This window comes from Myxocyprinus asiaticus, chromosome 32 (genome assembly GCF_019703515.2).
Source record: "Myxocyprinus asiaticus isolate MX2 ecotype Aquarium Trade chromosome 32, UBuf_Myxa_2, whole genome shotgun sequence".
NCBI lineage: Eukaryota > Metazoa > Chordata > Actinopteri > Cypriniformes > Catostomidae > Myxocyprinus > Myxocyprinus asiaticus.
Window position 1 is genome coordinate 41,427,030 of NC_059375.1, and position 17,300 is coordinate 41,444,329.

The 17,300-nt window shown below is 46.3% G+C and overlaps 1 protein-coding gene across 21 annotated transcripts in view; it reads right to left on the minus strand.

The window, feature by feature from the left end:
• LOC127423612 (uncharacterized) overlaps positions 1-17,300 on the minus strand; it is a 150,497-nt gene that overhangs the window by 92,803 nt on the left and 40,394 nt on the right. For 3 of the 21 annotated variants that reach the window (XR_007894349.1, XM_051668070.1, XM_051668081.1), the window contains one exon: positions 14,867-14,952. The exons of 9 other annotated variants lie outside the window; for them this stretch is intronic. Coding sequence is in view for 6 of the 12 variants with exons in the window: in XM_051668070.1 (XP_051524030.1) it covers positions 14,867-14,952 (86 nt within the window). In the remaining 6 variants the exon portion in view is untranslated. Of the gene's footprint in view, positions 1-14,213; positions 14,496-14,866; positions 14,953-15,973; positions 16,253-17,300 lie in introns of those variants that run through there. 9 more of the 21 variants (XR_007894354.1, XM_051668076.1, XM_051668071.1 and 6 more) reach the window with 4 other exon arrangements.

The following is a 17,300-nucleotide window of genomic DNA, read 5'->3' on the forward strand; positions in this document are numbered from 1 at the left end:
TGGAGAATAAATGGTAAAGAATTTAATATTAACTGAGATGAATTAATATGAACTATTAAACAGTAGAGAACTTTTATTCTGTCTCACAGCATAAAAAGAAAAGAGAAAGGCAACGGTGCATTTGACCAATCAGAAGAAAGAGGCATTTCAGTTCCACCCATTTGTGTGAATCAAATATTAAAGCCATATATTAATGAAATCAGAAAATCAAAACGCACAGTGTCCCGGGTCCATGTACTTTTGCGTCCATTCTTTTTTACTTTTCAAACCCAAAAATGAAAAACAAAAAATGCGGTTATTGGTTTTAACATTGATGAATAGTATAAGCAGATACAAACTCATTTTCTGTTGACTATTTAATTTTCTATTTAAAAAGGAATAAAGAGAAAGGGGGAAATGGCTCAATTTTTGTTTTCTTTCATTGTTTAAAAAATTCATTTTTGACTTGAATATTTGATATGCACATGTGAGAGGCGCTGAAACGCCCCTTTTATCGGATTGGTGAACCTGCCCCATCTTCTGTAATGTTGGGTTTGCTCTGCAAATTTGTCTCAATTTTCATTAAATATTGTACCGAACCACCACTAACTGTAAACTATGCATGTCATATGTATTAGAATATTGCTGCTTGACACATCATGGTGTTGTTGCCTCTTAATGGACGACGCGTGAGAGATCGCAAGCCACATCATTTGGCCATATGCTGACTGGGAGTTGGTCTATTATATATTATTTTCATTTTTAATAACATTGTATGGTTTTGTAGTGACTGTGTACTCGTTTCCCATTGATAAATGTAATTAAAATGTTAACGAGCAAAATGACTGACAAGTCAAAAGCGTCATTGTCCGTGATCAAGTCCAAAAACATGCAGGTTAAGTGAATTGGTGACTTTAAAATTGTCCCGTAGGTGTGAGTGAGAGTTCCCCAGCCACTGGGGGTTGTGTCAGGAAGGGCATCCGGCATAAAACCTGTGCCAAATCAGATATGCGGATCACGGATGGTCACTGTGGCGACCCCTAAGGGGAGTAGCTGAAAGATGAAGAAGCTTAAAAAGAGAATGCTGGTATTCCAGATTTTCCTGTAAATGTTTACAGATTAGCAAATATGGAGGATATTATTTTCATGTTTAAAGGTCAAAGTAAGAGAGTTATTGTGCACTTACTGTGTGTGTGTCTTCACATGCACAAGTTTTGATTCATACTGATTGTTCTTCGGGTGACACAAACAAATAAATACACTTTCACTTCAAAATGACTTGAGCAATTGCTTTGGACTCATGTTGTAATTCTTACCAGACTTGATTTTTCATCTCTGACATTGTTTGACCTGAAAATGTCTGGACACTTGTAGAGGGAACAATTGTTTTATTATATTCATAAGCCTGTGTTTATTATTATTTGTATGATGTAAGAAGCTTGACATGCATGTGAAAGTTCTACAAAATATTCTCAGAATAAAAACACCTCTGATCTTTGAGAAAAGGCCAATGGGAATTGGCGAGTGGAATTTGCATGCCACTCCCCCGGACATACGGGTATAAAAGGAGCTGGCTTGCAACCACTCATTCAGATTTTCTCTTCGGAGCCGAGCGGTTATATTTCACTGAGCTGAATTCCTCCGCCGATTCATTCACCTCTGCAAAGCTGTTGGATTTACGGCGCATTACAGCGGTTTCTCCCCCTCTTGCACCAGCGTTGTGCAGAGAACGCCCCTGGGTGCTTCAGCAGCTAAAAGAGTATATTCTTTCCTCATAAAGAGTATATTTCCTTACTAAAAGAGTGGCACTTACGAAAAGCGTCTTTTTCAAGAGCGTCTTTTTCTTTTTTTTGTGTATTATTCCTGGTTGCGGTCCCTATCTCTCCGCTTCTGATGGCCACAATCGCTGTCTCACGTGTTTGGGTGCTTCCCACGCGGAGACATCTTTCGTGTCCTCATTGTGAGAACATGACCATGGCAACGTTGCGGTCACGGATTTCTTTTGTCAGAGGGAAAGCCATCCCAGCGGCTCCACGCCTCGGTCCTTCTACCTACGGGTATGAGGCAAAGACGGTAGCATTGGGGGCGATTTGAGGACCTCAGTGGGAGCTTCTCCGCCGGGAAACCCCCCACGGACCTCCCATTCCCCAGCACGCTCGTTGGCCCCGGTCGGGTTCTGGGATGTGACTGCGGGCTCGTCTCAAGGCGAGTTTGCAATCTCATTCGGAAAGCGAAGAGGATGAGTTATCGATAGCAGCATCGGAGAGTGGGTTTGTCCAGTTCGGCGCAGAGGACCCGGCTGGGCTCCCACCCTTGCGTGCGGTAGCCCAGTCGCAGGCTGACGCAGAGCTGACGGCCATGCTTGCCCGGGCGGCTGCGAGTGTCAGGCTGTAGTGGAATCCTCCGCTGCCCCCTGAACCCTCGTGGCTAAACGATTGGATCCTGGGCCCAGAGCACCGCTCACGGCTGCGCCCCGCCCCGGTACCTTTCTTCCAGGAGGTGCACGATGAGCTCACACAATCGTGGCGGGCACCTTTTACTGCCCGGACCCGATCCGTGGGCTCCCCCGCTCTCACTACCCTCGACGATGAGGCGGCCAGGGATACTCGGCGATTCCCCAGGTGGATCGGGCCGTTGCGGTGCACTTGTGCCCGCAGAGCGCCGCCACCTGACGGAGCCATCCGAGGCTCCCATCCATGGCATGTAGTCTTATGTCATCGCTGGCGGCTAAGGCCTACGGTGCAGTTGGACAGGCCGCCTTGCATGCCATGGCTCTCCTGCAAGTGCACCAAGCCAAGGCACTCAAAGAACTGCACGAGGGTAGTCCTGACCCGGGATTGATGCAGGAGCTTCAACTGGCGACCGATCTCGCCCTCTGGGAGACAAAGGTCACAGCGCGGTCTCTCGGGCAGGCGATGTCCACCCTGGTGGTCCAGGAGCGCCACCTTTGGCTCAACCTGGTCCAGTCAAGGGAGGCTGACAAGGTACGATTCCTTGACGCTCCCATCTCTCAGTTTGGCCTATTCGGCGACACCGTTGGAGACTTTGCCCAGCAGTTTTCGACGGTAAGGAAGCAGCCCTGGTGCGGCTCAAGATCCCACACCCCGTCTACTCGTCGCCAAGGGCGTCCTCCTGCGGCGACAACACCAGCTCCGCCACAGCCCGCCCCAGCAGGCCGGCGTGGATCCGCCTGCAGAAAGCAGACGCCACCCATCTCACGGCCGGCCACCAAGAACCCAAGGAAGGCTTTGAAGCACCCCTGAGACGGGCAGCCCAGGAAGTCGGAGACCCGCTACGCAGGAGCTGGTAAGAGCACCACTCCTTCCCCCGGAGGAGGGCCGGGTGGAGAATCCTTGTTTATCTTTTCTTATCATTTTGCCACATGCCCAAAGGGCTGTGGTACCCACATTTTCAAGAAAAGTGTGGTTTCCTCACTTCCTGGGTCACACAGTCGGTGTCCACGGCCATCGTTATCACGACCGCCGAGCACTGTTTCTTTTTGGCAGGTACGGCGCCTCAGAGGCGGGTGTAAGGAGCCAGGTAAGTGCTTCGATGTCCCTTGACTCAGCATGGCCACGATTGGTACCTCAGGCTCTGCCCCATCACGAGGCCCCACCTGCCGGTACGTTCGACGCGATTGTCCCCTTGGTCCCCCTCGCTCGGAGCTTGGGGGCATGGCTCACGCTCCCCAACCCGTCGCGGTGGCTGATCAGGACCATTCGACTCGGCTACACGATTCAGTTCGCCAGGTGCCCGCCCAGGTACAACGGCGTCCGCTTCACTTCGTTGAAAGGCGAGAAAGCCACTGCCTTGCACGTGGAGATCGCGTCCCTTCTATGGAAGGACGCAATAGAGCCTGTTCCTCCAGCCGAGATGAGGAAGGGGTTTTACAGAACCTACTTCATCATACCCAAAAAAGGCGGTGGGTTGCGGCCAATCTTGGACCTCCGAGTTCTGAACCGGGCCTTGCACAGACTCCCGTTCAAGATGCTGACGCAAAAACACATTTTGCCGAGTGTCCGGCATCAAGATTGGTTCGCGGCGGTAGACCTGAAGGACGCATACTTCCACGTCTCGGTTCTACCTTGATACAGACCCTTCCTGCGGTTTGCTTTCGAGGGCCGGGCGTACCAGTACAAGGTCCTCCTCTTCGGTCTGTCCCTGTCACCTCGCACCTTCACGAAGGTCGCAGAGGCAGCCCTTGCAAGTCCATGCCTTACAAAGGCATGCCACGGTAACATTAATGAACATTGCAGAATCGTTGTCAGTCAGAAATGAGATCGCGATCTTTTAATGATTAATCGTGCAGCTCTAAGGAGTAGTAACATTTTTTGCATACATTTCCATGAAAAAATCGCTTACAGCACCTTTAACAATAGGGTCATATTCGTTAACATTAGTTAACATGAAGTAACAAAGAATACTTATTTCAGCACTTATTAATGTTGGTTAAATTCAACATATACTAATAAAATGTTAAAAGGTGCACTCAGTAATTTTTTCCTCATTATAAAAAGTTTAACTCCTAAATACATGAATTGTACTTTTGCAATATATGTAGGAAATCATGAGCACTCACATTAAAATCAAGACTCCGGTCATATCAGTAACCTTATAAAAGCTGTTTTATTGTACATGGAGAGGGTCTGCACATAGGGGCTGCCATGTTAGAATCACATGACCAGCTGAATATTACTCGCTTAATCTCAGTAACTGTCCTGTTATTCGATATTTTTACTCAGGGATTAAATTAATCATGACTGACTGTGATTTTCATCTGAAACTGAAAACTACTGTTTTTAAATCATGCTGCATCCACACCACTAGGTGTCAGTTTAAGTCCAAGATGACACAAAGTAGGGATGGGCAATGCCACTTATTTTCTTTTCGATCCGATACCAATAATTCAAATCCAATATCGTCGACACCGATACCAATACAGATACTTCTATTTAATTGATTTTTTTGCAATTTCTTGGGAAAAAATGGGTAAGCTCTCATTCCCAGGAATGTGACCGTACAGTTTATTTTGTTGCACTAATACCACAGTTTAAAATATTTTCGTAAGAATTACAAAGTGAAATATGATATTTGTAAGACATCAAATACATACGTCTCTTTATGCACCTATAACTTCTGCTGTAAGCAGTCTGTGAGCTTGCTTGTATGAATAATCCAGTGTTATATCGTAGATGTCCAGAACAATATATGCAGTGCCACAAGACAAACACACTAAACAAATCATCAGAAATATATTTTATTGACTAATAATAATAATATTATACTTCAGTGCAAAGAGGAGGATCTCAGCTTGATGACATGTAGACTGAGCTTCTAGTCCACTCAGAGGCCGAGATATTTGATGATAATTGGGGCTGGTGCCAGAACTGAAAATTAGATTGAATGTCTATGGACGAACACATCTGCGATGGCTAAAACGCGTTATAGCAACACTTATATTTCAGATCAGCATTTTGTGACGGATGGTGATATAGGAAATATAATTTTTTCTGGTTCTTCTTGCCATTTAGTGCTATAAAATAAGACTACTTGAAGGGAGATGGGGTGAACAGAGCCAAAATGACATCCTTACAAAGTTAGGACAACAACAAAAAAGGTTTTCTTATTTTTAATCTGTTTATCATAAGATCATCAGCCATTAAAACAACACAATAATATTTAACATAAATACATATAAAACAGAAAACTTATAACCAAAGGCGTCATCTTTTTACAAGTTTCACTTGAAAAGTGCAATAAAACTGCTTTCAAATTATTGAGTTGTCTGTCATCATGTCTGTTGATCGGAAACACTCTGGAAGGCTGGAACAGTTGCGTTTCTTTTTGTAAATGACTCTTACTGTGATGATTATAATGATGATGAAACCGCTTACAACAGCAGCAATGACAGCAACCTTAGATCGATCAGGGCCGTCTGGATTGATCACGTCTGACTTAGATTGATCATGTGATTGATCTGGATGATAAAAAAGAATAATCTCTATTGGTACATTACATTTAAATCATAGACTGCATGATTTATTAGAAGAGTGATTTCTTGATGCACACATCTAAATGTAATCTGTACAAAAGCAAACTAATAGAGCAAAACAGTCTTAAGTCGTACAAATTCATACAAGTTGACTGAATCATACGATATTGGACAAGTTTGGTCATGCAAATTCTTTTACACCATCCAATAGTCACTCTCCCTTATGTCCATGTAAAACGCTATAATACTTTTCTTCCATGATACACTATACTTGATTTCATATGATTTAGCCAACTTTTCATGAGATATCAGGACTAGGGCTGTCAATCGATTAAAACATTTTAATCACCCCATTGGTTGTACAAACAGAAAGTCCCACCCCAAACTCACACCATTGGTTGAGTCAGTGTTGCTGTTCTGTACATTCTGATCAAACAGATCAATAAAATACTCTTATTTTACAGAAATAAATATTAAACAGAAAACATAGTTATATTATTTTAAAATATACATCCAAAGACTTATTAAGTAGTTCCTTGTACAATAAATTCAGTAGCAGATCTTGTTTTTATCTGTCTCTGATATATATATATATATATACATATATATACTGGCAGCCAAAAGTTTGGAATAATGTACTGATTTTGCTCTTATGGAAGGAAATGGTACTTTTATTCACCAAAGTGACTTTCAACTGATCACAATGTATAGTCAGGACATTAATAACGTGAAAAATTCAATTTGAAATTTTTTTTCACATCTTCTTAAACTACTTCAAAGAGTTCTCATCAAAAAATCCTCCACGTGCAGCAATGACTGCTTTGCAGATCCTTGTCATCCTAGCTGTCAGTTTGTCCAGATACTCAGGTGACATTTCACCCCACACTTCCTGTAGCACTTGCCATAGATGTGGCTGTCTTATAGGGCACTTCTCACGCACCTTACAGTCTAGCTGATCGCACAAAAGCTCAGTGGGGTTAAGATCCATAACACTCTTTCCCTATCTGTCACTCACTCGACGTTGGTGTCGATGTAGTGACACTAGGGGTCACTCTTTGGAGCCCAAGACACCTCTGGTCTTTGATAAAAGGCCAGTGAAAATTGGCGAGTGGTATTTGCATGCCACTCCCCCGGACATACGGGTATAAAAGGAGCTGGGATGCAACCACTCATTCAGATTTTCTCTTCGAACCCGAATGGTCATGCTTATTCAGCTGAATATCCCTGTTCATTCACCTCTGCTGGATCTGATGGCGCATTTCAGCGGCTTCTCCCTCCTCTGCACTGGTGCACTGCAGAGAACGCCCCTGAGCGCTTCGGCAGAAAAACTAGAGAGTATATTTTCTGAAAGAGCATTTTTCCCCTCTAAAAGAGTATACTTCTCTAAAAGAGCCCACACACGGAATGTCTTTGTAAAGACGTGTCTTTCTAAAGATGCCTTTCCGATTGTGTGTTATTCCTTGTTGCGGTCATTATCTCTCAACTTCGGATGGTCATGATCGCTTTCTTTCGTGTCTGGTTTGTGAATGGTTCATGTTCTCACTGCGAGAATATGACCATGGCAATGTTGCGGTAGCAGCTCCCCGCCTCGGTCCTTCTACCTACGGATATGAGGCCAGCGCGGCTAGCACTGGGGGCGATTTGGTGACCCCAATGGGATCGTATCCGCCAGGTATCCCCCCGCGGACCTCCCATTCCCCAGCACGCTCGTCTGCCCCTATCGGGCTTCTGGATGAGTTCGCCGGCTCGTCGCATGGCGAGTCTGGCTTCTTGTTCGGAGCTCGCGAAGATGATGAGCTCTCGAGCGCAGCATCGGAGAGTGGGCTTGTCCAGTCGGACGCAGAAGCCTCAGCTGGTCTTCCCCCTTCGGGGACGATTGCCCATTCACAGGCCGATGCCGAAATGACGGACATGCTTTCCCGGGCGGCCGTGAGCGTCGGGCTAGAGTGGAACCCTCCACTCTACCCTGAACCCTCGCGGCTTGATGACTGGTTTCTGGGCTCGTGGCGCCGCTCAAAGCAGCCATGCCCCGCTCCAGTGCCATTCTTCCCAGAAGTGCACGAGGAGCTGACGAAGTCGTGGGAGGCACCTTTCACTGCCCGGCCCTGACTCCGCAGTTCCCCCGTCTCACTACCCTCGATGGCGGGGCGGCCAAGGGCTATACGGCAATTCCCCCGGTGGATAAGGCGCTCACGGTGCACTTATGCCCGCAGAGCGCCCCACCTGGCGTGGACGCCCTAAGCTCCCATCCAAGCCCTGTAGGCTCACGTCGTCCCTGACGGCTAAGGCCTACAGTGCTGCTGGACAAGCCGCCTCTGCCCTGCACGCCATGGCCCTCCTGCAGGTCCACCAAGCCAAGGCGCTGAAAGAACTGCCCCAGATTTGATGCAGGAACTGCGCTCGGTGACCGACCTCGCCCTCCAGGCGACGAAGGTCACGGCGTGGTCTCTCGGGCGGATGATGGCCACACTAGTGGTCCAGGAGCGCCACCTTTGGCTCAACCTGGTCGAGATGGGCGAGGCCGACAAGACACAGTTCCTTGCTGCCCCTATTTCCCAGGCGGGCCTATTCAGCGACACATTCGAGGACTTTGCAATGCAGTTCTCGATGGTGAAGCAGCAGACGGAGGCAATCCAGCACATCCTGCCCCAGCGCGGCTCAAGATCCCGCACCCAGTCTGCTTGTCGCCAAGGGCGTCCCCCTGCGGTGACTGCACCGGCTCCACCGCAGCCCGCCCCTTCGGCCCGGCCCCGGTGTGGAGCCCACCACAGAAAGCTGACTCCACCCATCTCACAGCCGGCGCCGAAGAACCCACAGAGGTCCTCGAAGCGCCCCTGAGACAGGCAACCCAGGGATGAGGGAACCCACTCACGTGGAGCTGGTAGAAAGACCACTCCATCCCCCGGTGGAGGGCCGGGTGGAAAATCTTTTGTTGCCTTTTTGTTTGATTTCGCCGCACGCCCAAGTGGCTGCGGTACCCAACAGTTCAGCAAAAGAGCGGCTTCCTTCCTCCCTGGGTCACATACCCAGTGTGTACGGTCGTCACCACGACTACCGTCCACTGGCTTTTTCTTGCAGAATTGGCCCTTTCCACCCCTGAGCGCACAGCTGTGGCACACAGCCGCCCCCGATGTGGCAGCCTCCACGAGTTACGAGGACAGGCCTCTTCCTCCCCCGTCCCAGGCTGTTCCGGGGATGGTCACAAAGAGTCAGGTAAGTGCTTCGATGTCCCTAGACTCAGCACGCCCACGACGTGCTGTGGCACCTCGCGCTCCGCCCCGCCTCCGGTACGTCCGACGACGTTGTCCCCTTGGTCCCCCTCGCACGGAATTTGGACGCATGGCTTGCGCTTTCCAATCCGTCGCTGTGGCTGATCCGGACCGTCCGACTCGGCTACGCGATTCAGTTCGCCAGGCGCCCGCCCAGGTTCAGCGGTATTCATTTCACCTTGGTCAAGGGTGAAAACGCTGCCACCCTGCGCGCGGAGATCGCTACCCTCCTACGGAAGGACGCGATAGAACCTGTCCCTCCAGCCGAGATGAAGGAAGGGTTTTACAGCCCCTACTTCATCGTACCGAAAAAAGGCGGTGGGTTGCGGCCAATCTTGGACCTGCGAGTACTGAACCGGGCTTTACACAGACTCCCGTTCAAGATGCTGATGCAAAGACACATTCTGGTGAGCGTCCAGCATCAAGATTGGTTCGCGGCGGTAGACCTGAAGGATGCGTACTTTCACGTCTCGATCCTTCCTCGACACAGACCCTTCCTGCGGTTCGAGTGTCAGGCGTATCAGGACGAAGTCCTCCCTTTCGGCCTGTCCCTGTCTCTCGCGTCTTTACGTAGATCGCAGAGGCTGCCCTTGCCCTGTTAAGGGAGGTGGGCATTCGCATTCTCAACTATCTTGATGACTGGCTAATCTTAGCTCACTCTCGAGACGTGTTATGCGCACACAGGGACCTGGTGCTCTCACACCTCAGCCGACTAGGGCTTCGGGTCAACTGGGAAAAGAGCAAGCTCCTCCCGGTTCAGAGCATCTCTTTTCTCGGTTTGGAGTTTGACTCAGTCTCCTTGACGGCGCGCCTTATGAACGAGCGCACCCAGTCGGTGCTGGCCTGTTTGAAGCCGTTCAAGCAGGGAAAAGCGGTTCCACTGAAACTTTTTCAGAGACTCCTGGGGCATATGGCATCCTCGGTGGTGGCCACCCCGCTCGGGTTGATGCATATGAGGCCGCTTCAGCACTGGCTCCAGACTCGAGTCCCGAGATGGGCATGGCGCCACGGGACACACCGCGTGGCCATTACGTCGGTCTGTCACCGTCTTTTCAGCCCTTGGACTGACCTCTTGTTTCTACGAGCAGGTGTTCCTCTAGAACTGGTCTCCAGGCGCATCGTGGTCATGACAGACGCCTCCATAACGGGCTGGGGCGCTGTTTGCAATGGGCACGCAGCCGCTGGCCTCTGGATGGGTCCGCGACTGCATTGGCACATCAACTGCCTCGAGTTACTGGCAATTCTGCTCGCCCTGCGGAGGATCCGGCCATTGATCCAGGGCAAGCACGTGTTAGTTCGGACGGACAGCAAGGCAGCGGAAGCATATGTCAACCACCAATGCGGTCTGCGCTCTCGCTGTATGTCACAACTCGCCCGCCATCTCCTCCTCCGGAGTCAGCAGCACTTCAAGTTGCTGCGAGCCACTCACATCCCGGGCAACCTCAACACCACAGCGGACGCGCTGTAACGGCAGGTTTCCCTCAAGGGAGAGTGGAGACTCCACCCTCAGGTGGTCCAGCTGATTTGGAGTCGATTCGGATGGGCAAAGGTGGACCTGTTCGCCTCCCAAGAATCCTCCCATTGCCCGCTCTGGTACGCCCTCACCGAGGCTCCCCTCGGCATAGATGCACTGGCACACAGCTGGGCCCCTGGCCTACGCAAATATACATTTCCCCCAGTGACCCTGTGCAAGGTCAGGGAGGACGAGGAGCAGGTTGTCCTGGTAGCACCCTACTGGCCCACCCAGACGTGGTTCTTGGACCTCACGCTCCTCGCGACCGCTCCCCCTGGCGAATTCCCCTGAGAAAGGACCTTCTTTCTCAGGGACGGGGAACCCTCTGGCACCCGCGCCCAGACCTCTGGAATCTCCATGTCTGGTCCCTGGATGGGACACGGAAGACCTAAGCGGCCTACCACCCGCGGTGGTAGACACGATCACTCAGGCTAGGGCCCCCTCTACGAGGCGCCTGTATGCCTTTAAGTGGCGTCTATTCGCTAAGTGATGTTCTTCCCGACGCGAAGACCCCCAAAGATGCGCAGTCAGATCAGTGCTTTCCTTCCTGCAGGAGAGGCTGGAAGGGAGGCTGTCCCCCTCCACCTTCAAGGTGTACATTGCCGCCATAGCAGCACACCACGACGCAGTTGACGGTAAGTCCTTAGGTAAGCACGACCTGATCATCAGGTTCCTAAGAGGCGCCAGGAGGCTGAATCCCTCCAGACCGCGCCTCGTTCCCTCATGGGATCTCTCCGTAGTTCTTCAGGGTCTACAGAGAGCCCCCTTTGAGCCTTTACAGTCAGCCGAGCTTAAGGCACTCTCCTTGAAGACTGCCCTCCATGTCTGCGCTCACTTCCATCAAGAGGGTAGGTGACCTGCAAGCGTTCTCTGTCAGCGAAACGTGCCTGCAGTTCGGTCCGGGTTACTCTCACGTGATCCTGAGACCCCGGCTATGTGCCCAAGGTTCCCACCACCCCTTTTAGGGACCAGGTGGTGAACCTGCAAGCGCTGCCCCAGGAGAAGGCAGACCCAGCCCTGTCGTTGCTGTGTCCGGTGTGCGCTTTACGCATCTATTTGGATCGCACGCAGAGCTTTAGTGTCTCTGAGCAGCTCTTTGTCTGCTTTGGTGCACAGCAGAAAGGAAGCGCTGTCTCCAAGCAGAGGATCACCCACTGGCTCGTTGACGCCATAACTATGGCATATCTCACCCAAAACATGCCGCCCCTGGTAGGGCTACAAGCCCATTCTATCCGTGGTGTAGCGGCTTCTTGGGCCCTGGCCAGAGGTGCCTCTCTAACAGACATTTGCAGAGCAGCGGGCTGGGCAACACCCAACACCTTTGCAAGGTTCTACAACCTCCGGGTGGAACAGGTTTCGTCCCAGGTAGTGGCACGCAACACAAGCGGATAAGCCCGGGATAGCTGGCCGGGTGTATCACTTGCACATATCGCCTTCCCACCTCCTTTTGAGCTGAAGACGTGCGCCGTTAATTCCCAGTAGTGTTCACAAACTTTGTTCCCTAGTTGACTTCCTCCGAGCCCTGTGGCAGTCGAGTTTTCGGAGAGACTCACTGCCGGCCCAGTACACGCGCTAACTAAGAGCCGGTTCTGGGGTAGGTGCTCCGCATGTGGCGGTTCCCTGTAAGGCTAACCTCATGCGATCTATATCCTCCATAGGGACCCCTAGTGTCACTACATCGACACCAACGTTGAGTGAATGACAGATAGGGAACGTCATGGTTACTGGTGTAACCTCCATTCCCTGATGGAGGGAACGAGACATTGTGTCCCTCCTGCCACGACGCTGAACTACCCGCTGAAATGGCCGGACCTTATATCGGCTCCTCAGCATAAAACCTGAATGAGTGGTTGCATACCAGCTCCTTTTATACCCGTACGTCCGGGGAAGTGGCATGCAAATACCATTCGCCAATTTTCATTGGCCTTTTATCAAAGACCAGAGGTGTCTCGGGCTCCCATGAGTGACCCCTAGTGTCACTACATCGACACCAACGTCTCGTTCCCTCCATCAGGGAACGGAGGTTACACCAGTAACCATGACGTTTCCAATTATCTGTTGTCCAATGTCTGTGTTTCTTTGCCCACTCTAACCTTTTCTTTTTGTTTTTCTGTTTCAAAAGTGGCTTTTTCTTTGAAATTCTTCCCATTAGGCCTGCACCCCTGAGTCTTCTCTTTACTGTTGTACATGAAACTGGTGTTGAGCGGGTAGAATTCAATGAAGCTGTCAGCTGAGGACATGTGAGGTGTCTATTTCTCAAACTAGAGACTCTGATGTACTTATCCTCCTGTTTAGTTGTACATCTGGCCTTCCACATCTCTTTCTGTCCTTGTTAGAGCCAGTTGTCCTTTGTCTTTGAAGACTGTAGTGTACACATTTGTCTGAAATCTTCAGTTTTTTGGCAATTTCAAGCATTGTATAGCCTTCATTCCTCAAAACAATGATTGACTGACAAGTTTCTAGAGAAAGCTGTTTCTTTTTTTACCATTTTTGCCCTAATATTGACCTTAAGACATGCCAGTCTATTGCATACTGTGGCAACTCAAAAACAAACACAAAGACAATGTTAAGCTTCATTTAACGAACCAAATAGATTTCAACTGTGTTTGATATAATGGCAAGTGATTTTCTAGTACCAAATGAGCAATTTAGCACGATTACTCAAGGATAAAGTGTTGGAGTGATGGCTGCTGGAAATGGGGTCTGTCTAGATTTGATCAAAAATGACTTTTTCCAAATAGTGATGGTGCTGTTTTTTACATCAGTAATGTCCTGACTATACTTTATGATCAGTTGAAAGCCACTTTGGTGATAAAATACCAATTTCCTTCTGAAACAGCACAATCTGTACATTATTCCAATTATTACTGCCAGTGTATATATATATATATATATATATATATATGAGAGAGAGAGAGAGAGAGAGAGAGAGAGAGAGAGAGAGAGAGAGAGAGAGAGAGAGTTTAAGAGTTCAGTTAAGGCAGAATATAAACAAAACTCACTTCTTTCACATTATTGACATATAGTTATTATATTATGCCATCTTAATGATTTCTGTTGGCATCATGTCTGTAGCACAGAAACACCATTTATAATCTATAATCGATACAAAAACATACTAATTCAAATCAATCAGGATGTGTCACTATTAGAAACTCCATTTATAATTTACTTAAAAACATAAAATCATTTTTTTTTTTGAGTTGAAGTTGAATTTGCTCACAAAGTGATTAAAGAGCAGTTTTCAATGTTTAAAGAAATCTGTATCACTATCTGTAAACAATGATGAATAATTGAAAATGATAAACAATATCTGTTTCGGCAGCTGAAGTGACATCTTTAGTGTTGTCTTTAATGTCTGTAAAGAGATTTTAAAACTACTGGTAATAGATTCTTAATAGATGTACATTTACAAACATTTATTTCATTATAAACAACAATAAATGCTCTTAAACTTCACCTGTAAAGTTAACAGTGAATTCTATTGATTTATGTCCACAGGGCATTTGCAAAAAAAAATACAATTTTGTTGTCGTTGTTGCATTCGGAGTGTAAGGACATGTGATGCTGGTCTTCCGTTCACAGGAATTTTTAGGGAATTCTTTTCTACAGATTTCGGCACCATTTTCAAACTTGTAAAATATCATGCAGCATTTACTGCACTTATAAGAGATACTGCAGGTAACATTTAATGTCTCTCCCACTTTTCCAGTCACATCTTCACAGGTTATATTGAATCCACCTGAAAAATAGTTTGTGTGTATATCAATTTAATACAGCAATTAAACACAAATACACACAGTATAGACCTAACTTTCTCATCTTAAGACATTCAAAGAACATATCCAGACTTGTTGTGTTCAGTACATTATGATTTGTTACAATGTGACACAAGGCATGCCATGACAAGACAAATTTTAATCGGACATTTTAAATCAGATACAATAGTCTGGTGATGTAATACATCAGTTAATATACCGCATCACTGCCCTCGTACATGAATTAAAAAGTCATTCTTCTTTTCTGAGCCACAAGACACAACGACACAAGACACAAGTTTTTCCCCAACTGCCAAATGTAGTTATAAGAATTTATTTCCAAGAATTATCTTACCCAAGCACTCATCTTCACAGACAGTTTGGAAAGTCCAGACCAGTATAAGCAGGAGCACAAAACTTACAGAACCCATGGTTTTATTTCTGAAATAAAAAAGACAAACATTTACACCTGAAGTTAAACTTAACTAGTACTCAAGACATTAGAAATATCAGCAGAAATATCACAATTTAGAAATTATTAAAAGTTTGCAAACTTGTATGAAAACAATAGTGTAAAAGTACTGAAACAATGATCAGTAATAAACCCACAGCAAAGAGCATCTATCACTGACCAACTTCACAATCCTACACAATTTGTTTCCACAATTAAGTGCATGTTACATTATGTCCTCATATGTTTAAATATCAGAAACAAGGCTTGCTGGATTACATTCAAATATATTCATATCAGGACCAGTCTTTCACTTGTGTTCTTAAAAATATAAATGACATTATCTTGTGATGAACTTTACATCATTTTGAATTAAAGTTTTGTGTGTGTGTGTGTGTTTGTGTGTGTGTGTCTGTATATGTCTGTCTGTCTGTCTGTGTGTGTGTATGTGTGTGTGTGTGTGTGTGTGTGTGTGAAAGTCTGTCTGTCTGTGTGTGTGTATGTGTGTGTACGTATGTATGTGTGTGTATATGTTTGTTTGTCTGTCTGTGTGTGTGTATGTGTGTGTGTGTGTGTGTGTGTGTGTGTGTGTGTGTGTGTGTGTGTGTCTGTCTGTGTGTGTGCGTGCGTGCCTGTCTGTGTGTGTGTGTGTGTGTGTGTGTGTGTGTGTGTGTGTGTGTGTGTGTGTGTGTTCACATTCTTGCATCGTTTTTTTAATTTATGCCTGTTTGAAATTTTTTATCTAATGAGCACGAGATTATGGAATAGCACAGAATAATCACAACAGAAACTTTATTATGCACCACAAACACATTTGTGACAAAATATCCAACAACACAGTTTCAAAGCGTCACAAGTGAAAACAGAATAATATAATACAAATATTTATGGTTGTTCTTTCATTTACCAGATACCGGAAACAAATCAATGTCTGTAATTATTCTGAACAAAACACACGATATAATCTATAAATTGTTGTGAAAAGATGAATATAAGTATAAGCATAATTACCTTTGTGAAAACATAGTTTAGATGAATTAAATCCGGGGAGCAGAATAATCCGTGTATCATTCCTTCATTTAATATTCAATTAATAATCCAAAATCCGAAAAAACACTTTTTATATAATTATTCGTTTACAAAACCAATATTAAAAAACAAACAGGCTAATGACATGTTTCTCGTACTTTCGATTTGACACTGCAGTGAAAAACAGCCCCGAGACGCTGAGATTTCTTCTTCATATGAGGTTTTATGTTCAGTTTCTGCTGCATTTCCGCAACCGTTCAGACTGGAGTGTGACGCATCAATGGGAATAATTACATTCTCCGGACTTACTCTGTTATTTTAAGATATCTTAATATTGCACTATATTTTTTCATTTGTTCTGCAGATCCTTTAAACAGAGTTTGTAGATTAAATGTTTCTTCACTGTATCTCTGACTACTTTAATAAGCTCTGACTTTTCTTTTGCATACTTTGTTCATTTTGTTAGTACATGCTCTATTGTCTCTACTTGAGCACAATTATGACATTGTCCTGTTTCATGTTTTCCTATTATACATAATGAATGATTTAGCCCAGTATGACCTATTCGGAGACGAGTGATAACTGAATCTTCCTTCCTGTTATTATAAACTATTCTCCCATTGCCTTCTTGTCTCTGAATATTGCCCTTAGTTTCACTGTTCCATACTTCTTGCCATTCATTTTTAACATATTCTTTAATTTTTCCTTTAATCTCTTCCATTCTGAGTGTCATTTGTATGTCTATATCCGTGTGCTTTAGTGCTTGTTTAGCTAGTTTATCGACATATTCATTATCCTCCACTCCCACATTATTAAGCTTATATTTTTTCTTTTTAACAAACTTGCGAGAATCTCATAGATAATGAGCGCGCACTGGTGCGCATGCGCAAGGCCAGGGCCGGCGTGAAAATCGGGAAGATCGGGAGAATTCCCGCTGGGCCGGTCAAAAATTGGGCCGCTTAGGACCGCAAACTTTAATCATATGTGGCATAACAATTGCCAACAGTCCGTAACATCCGGTATTTAAAGGATCATTATTGCGTTCCGTATTATAGAGAACGCAGTCTTTATTTTATCATCTCACACCCAAACAAATGAGAGAGTAGCCTGTGAGAGATGAAACTGATGTTGCTGCTTCACTTGACAGCGCGGGAAGGATCACGGAAGATCCATCGAGAACAGATAGGCTACTAATAGCTGAATGGATGAACGTGCTTCAGGTAGCCTACAAGATCATCACAAGTTTAATACTGACTGCAGTCTCACAATCTCAATTAATCTCTGAAAGCCTCTTCCCTAGCAGTGCAGA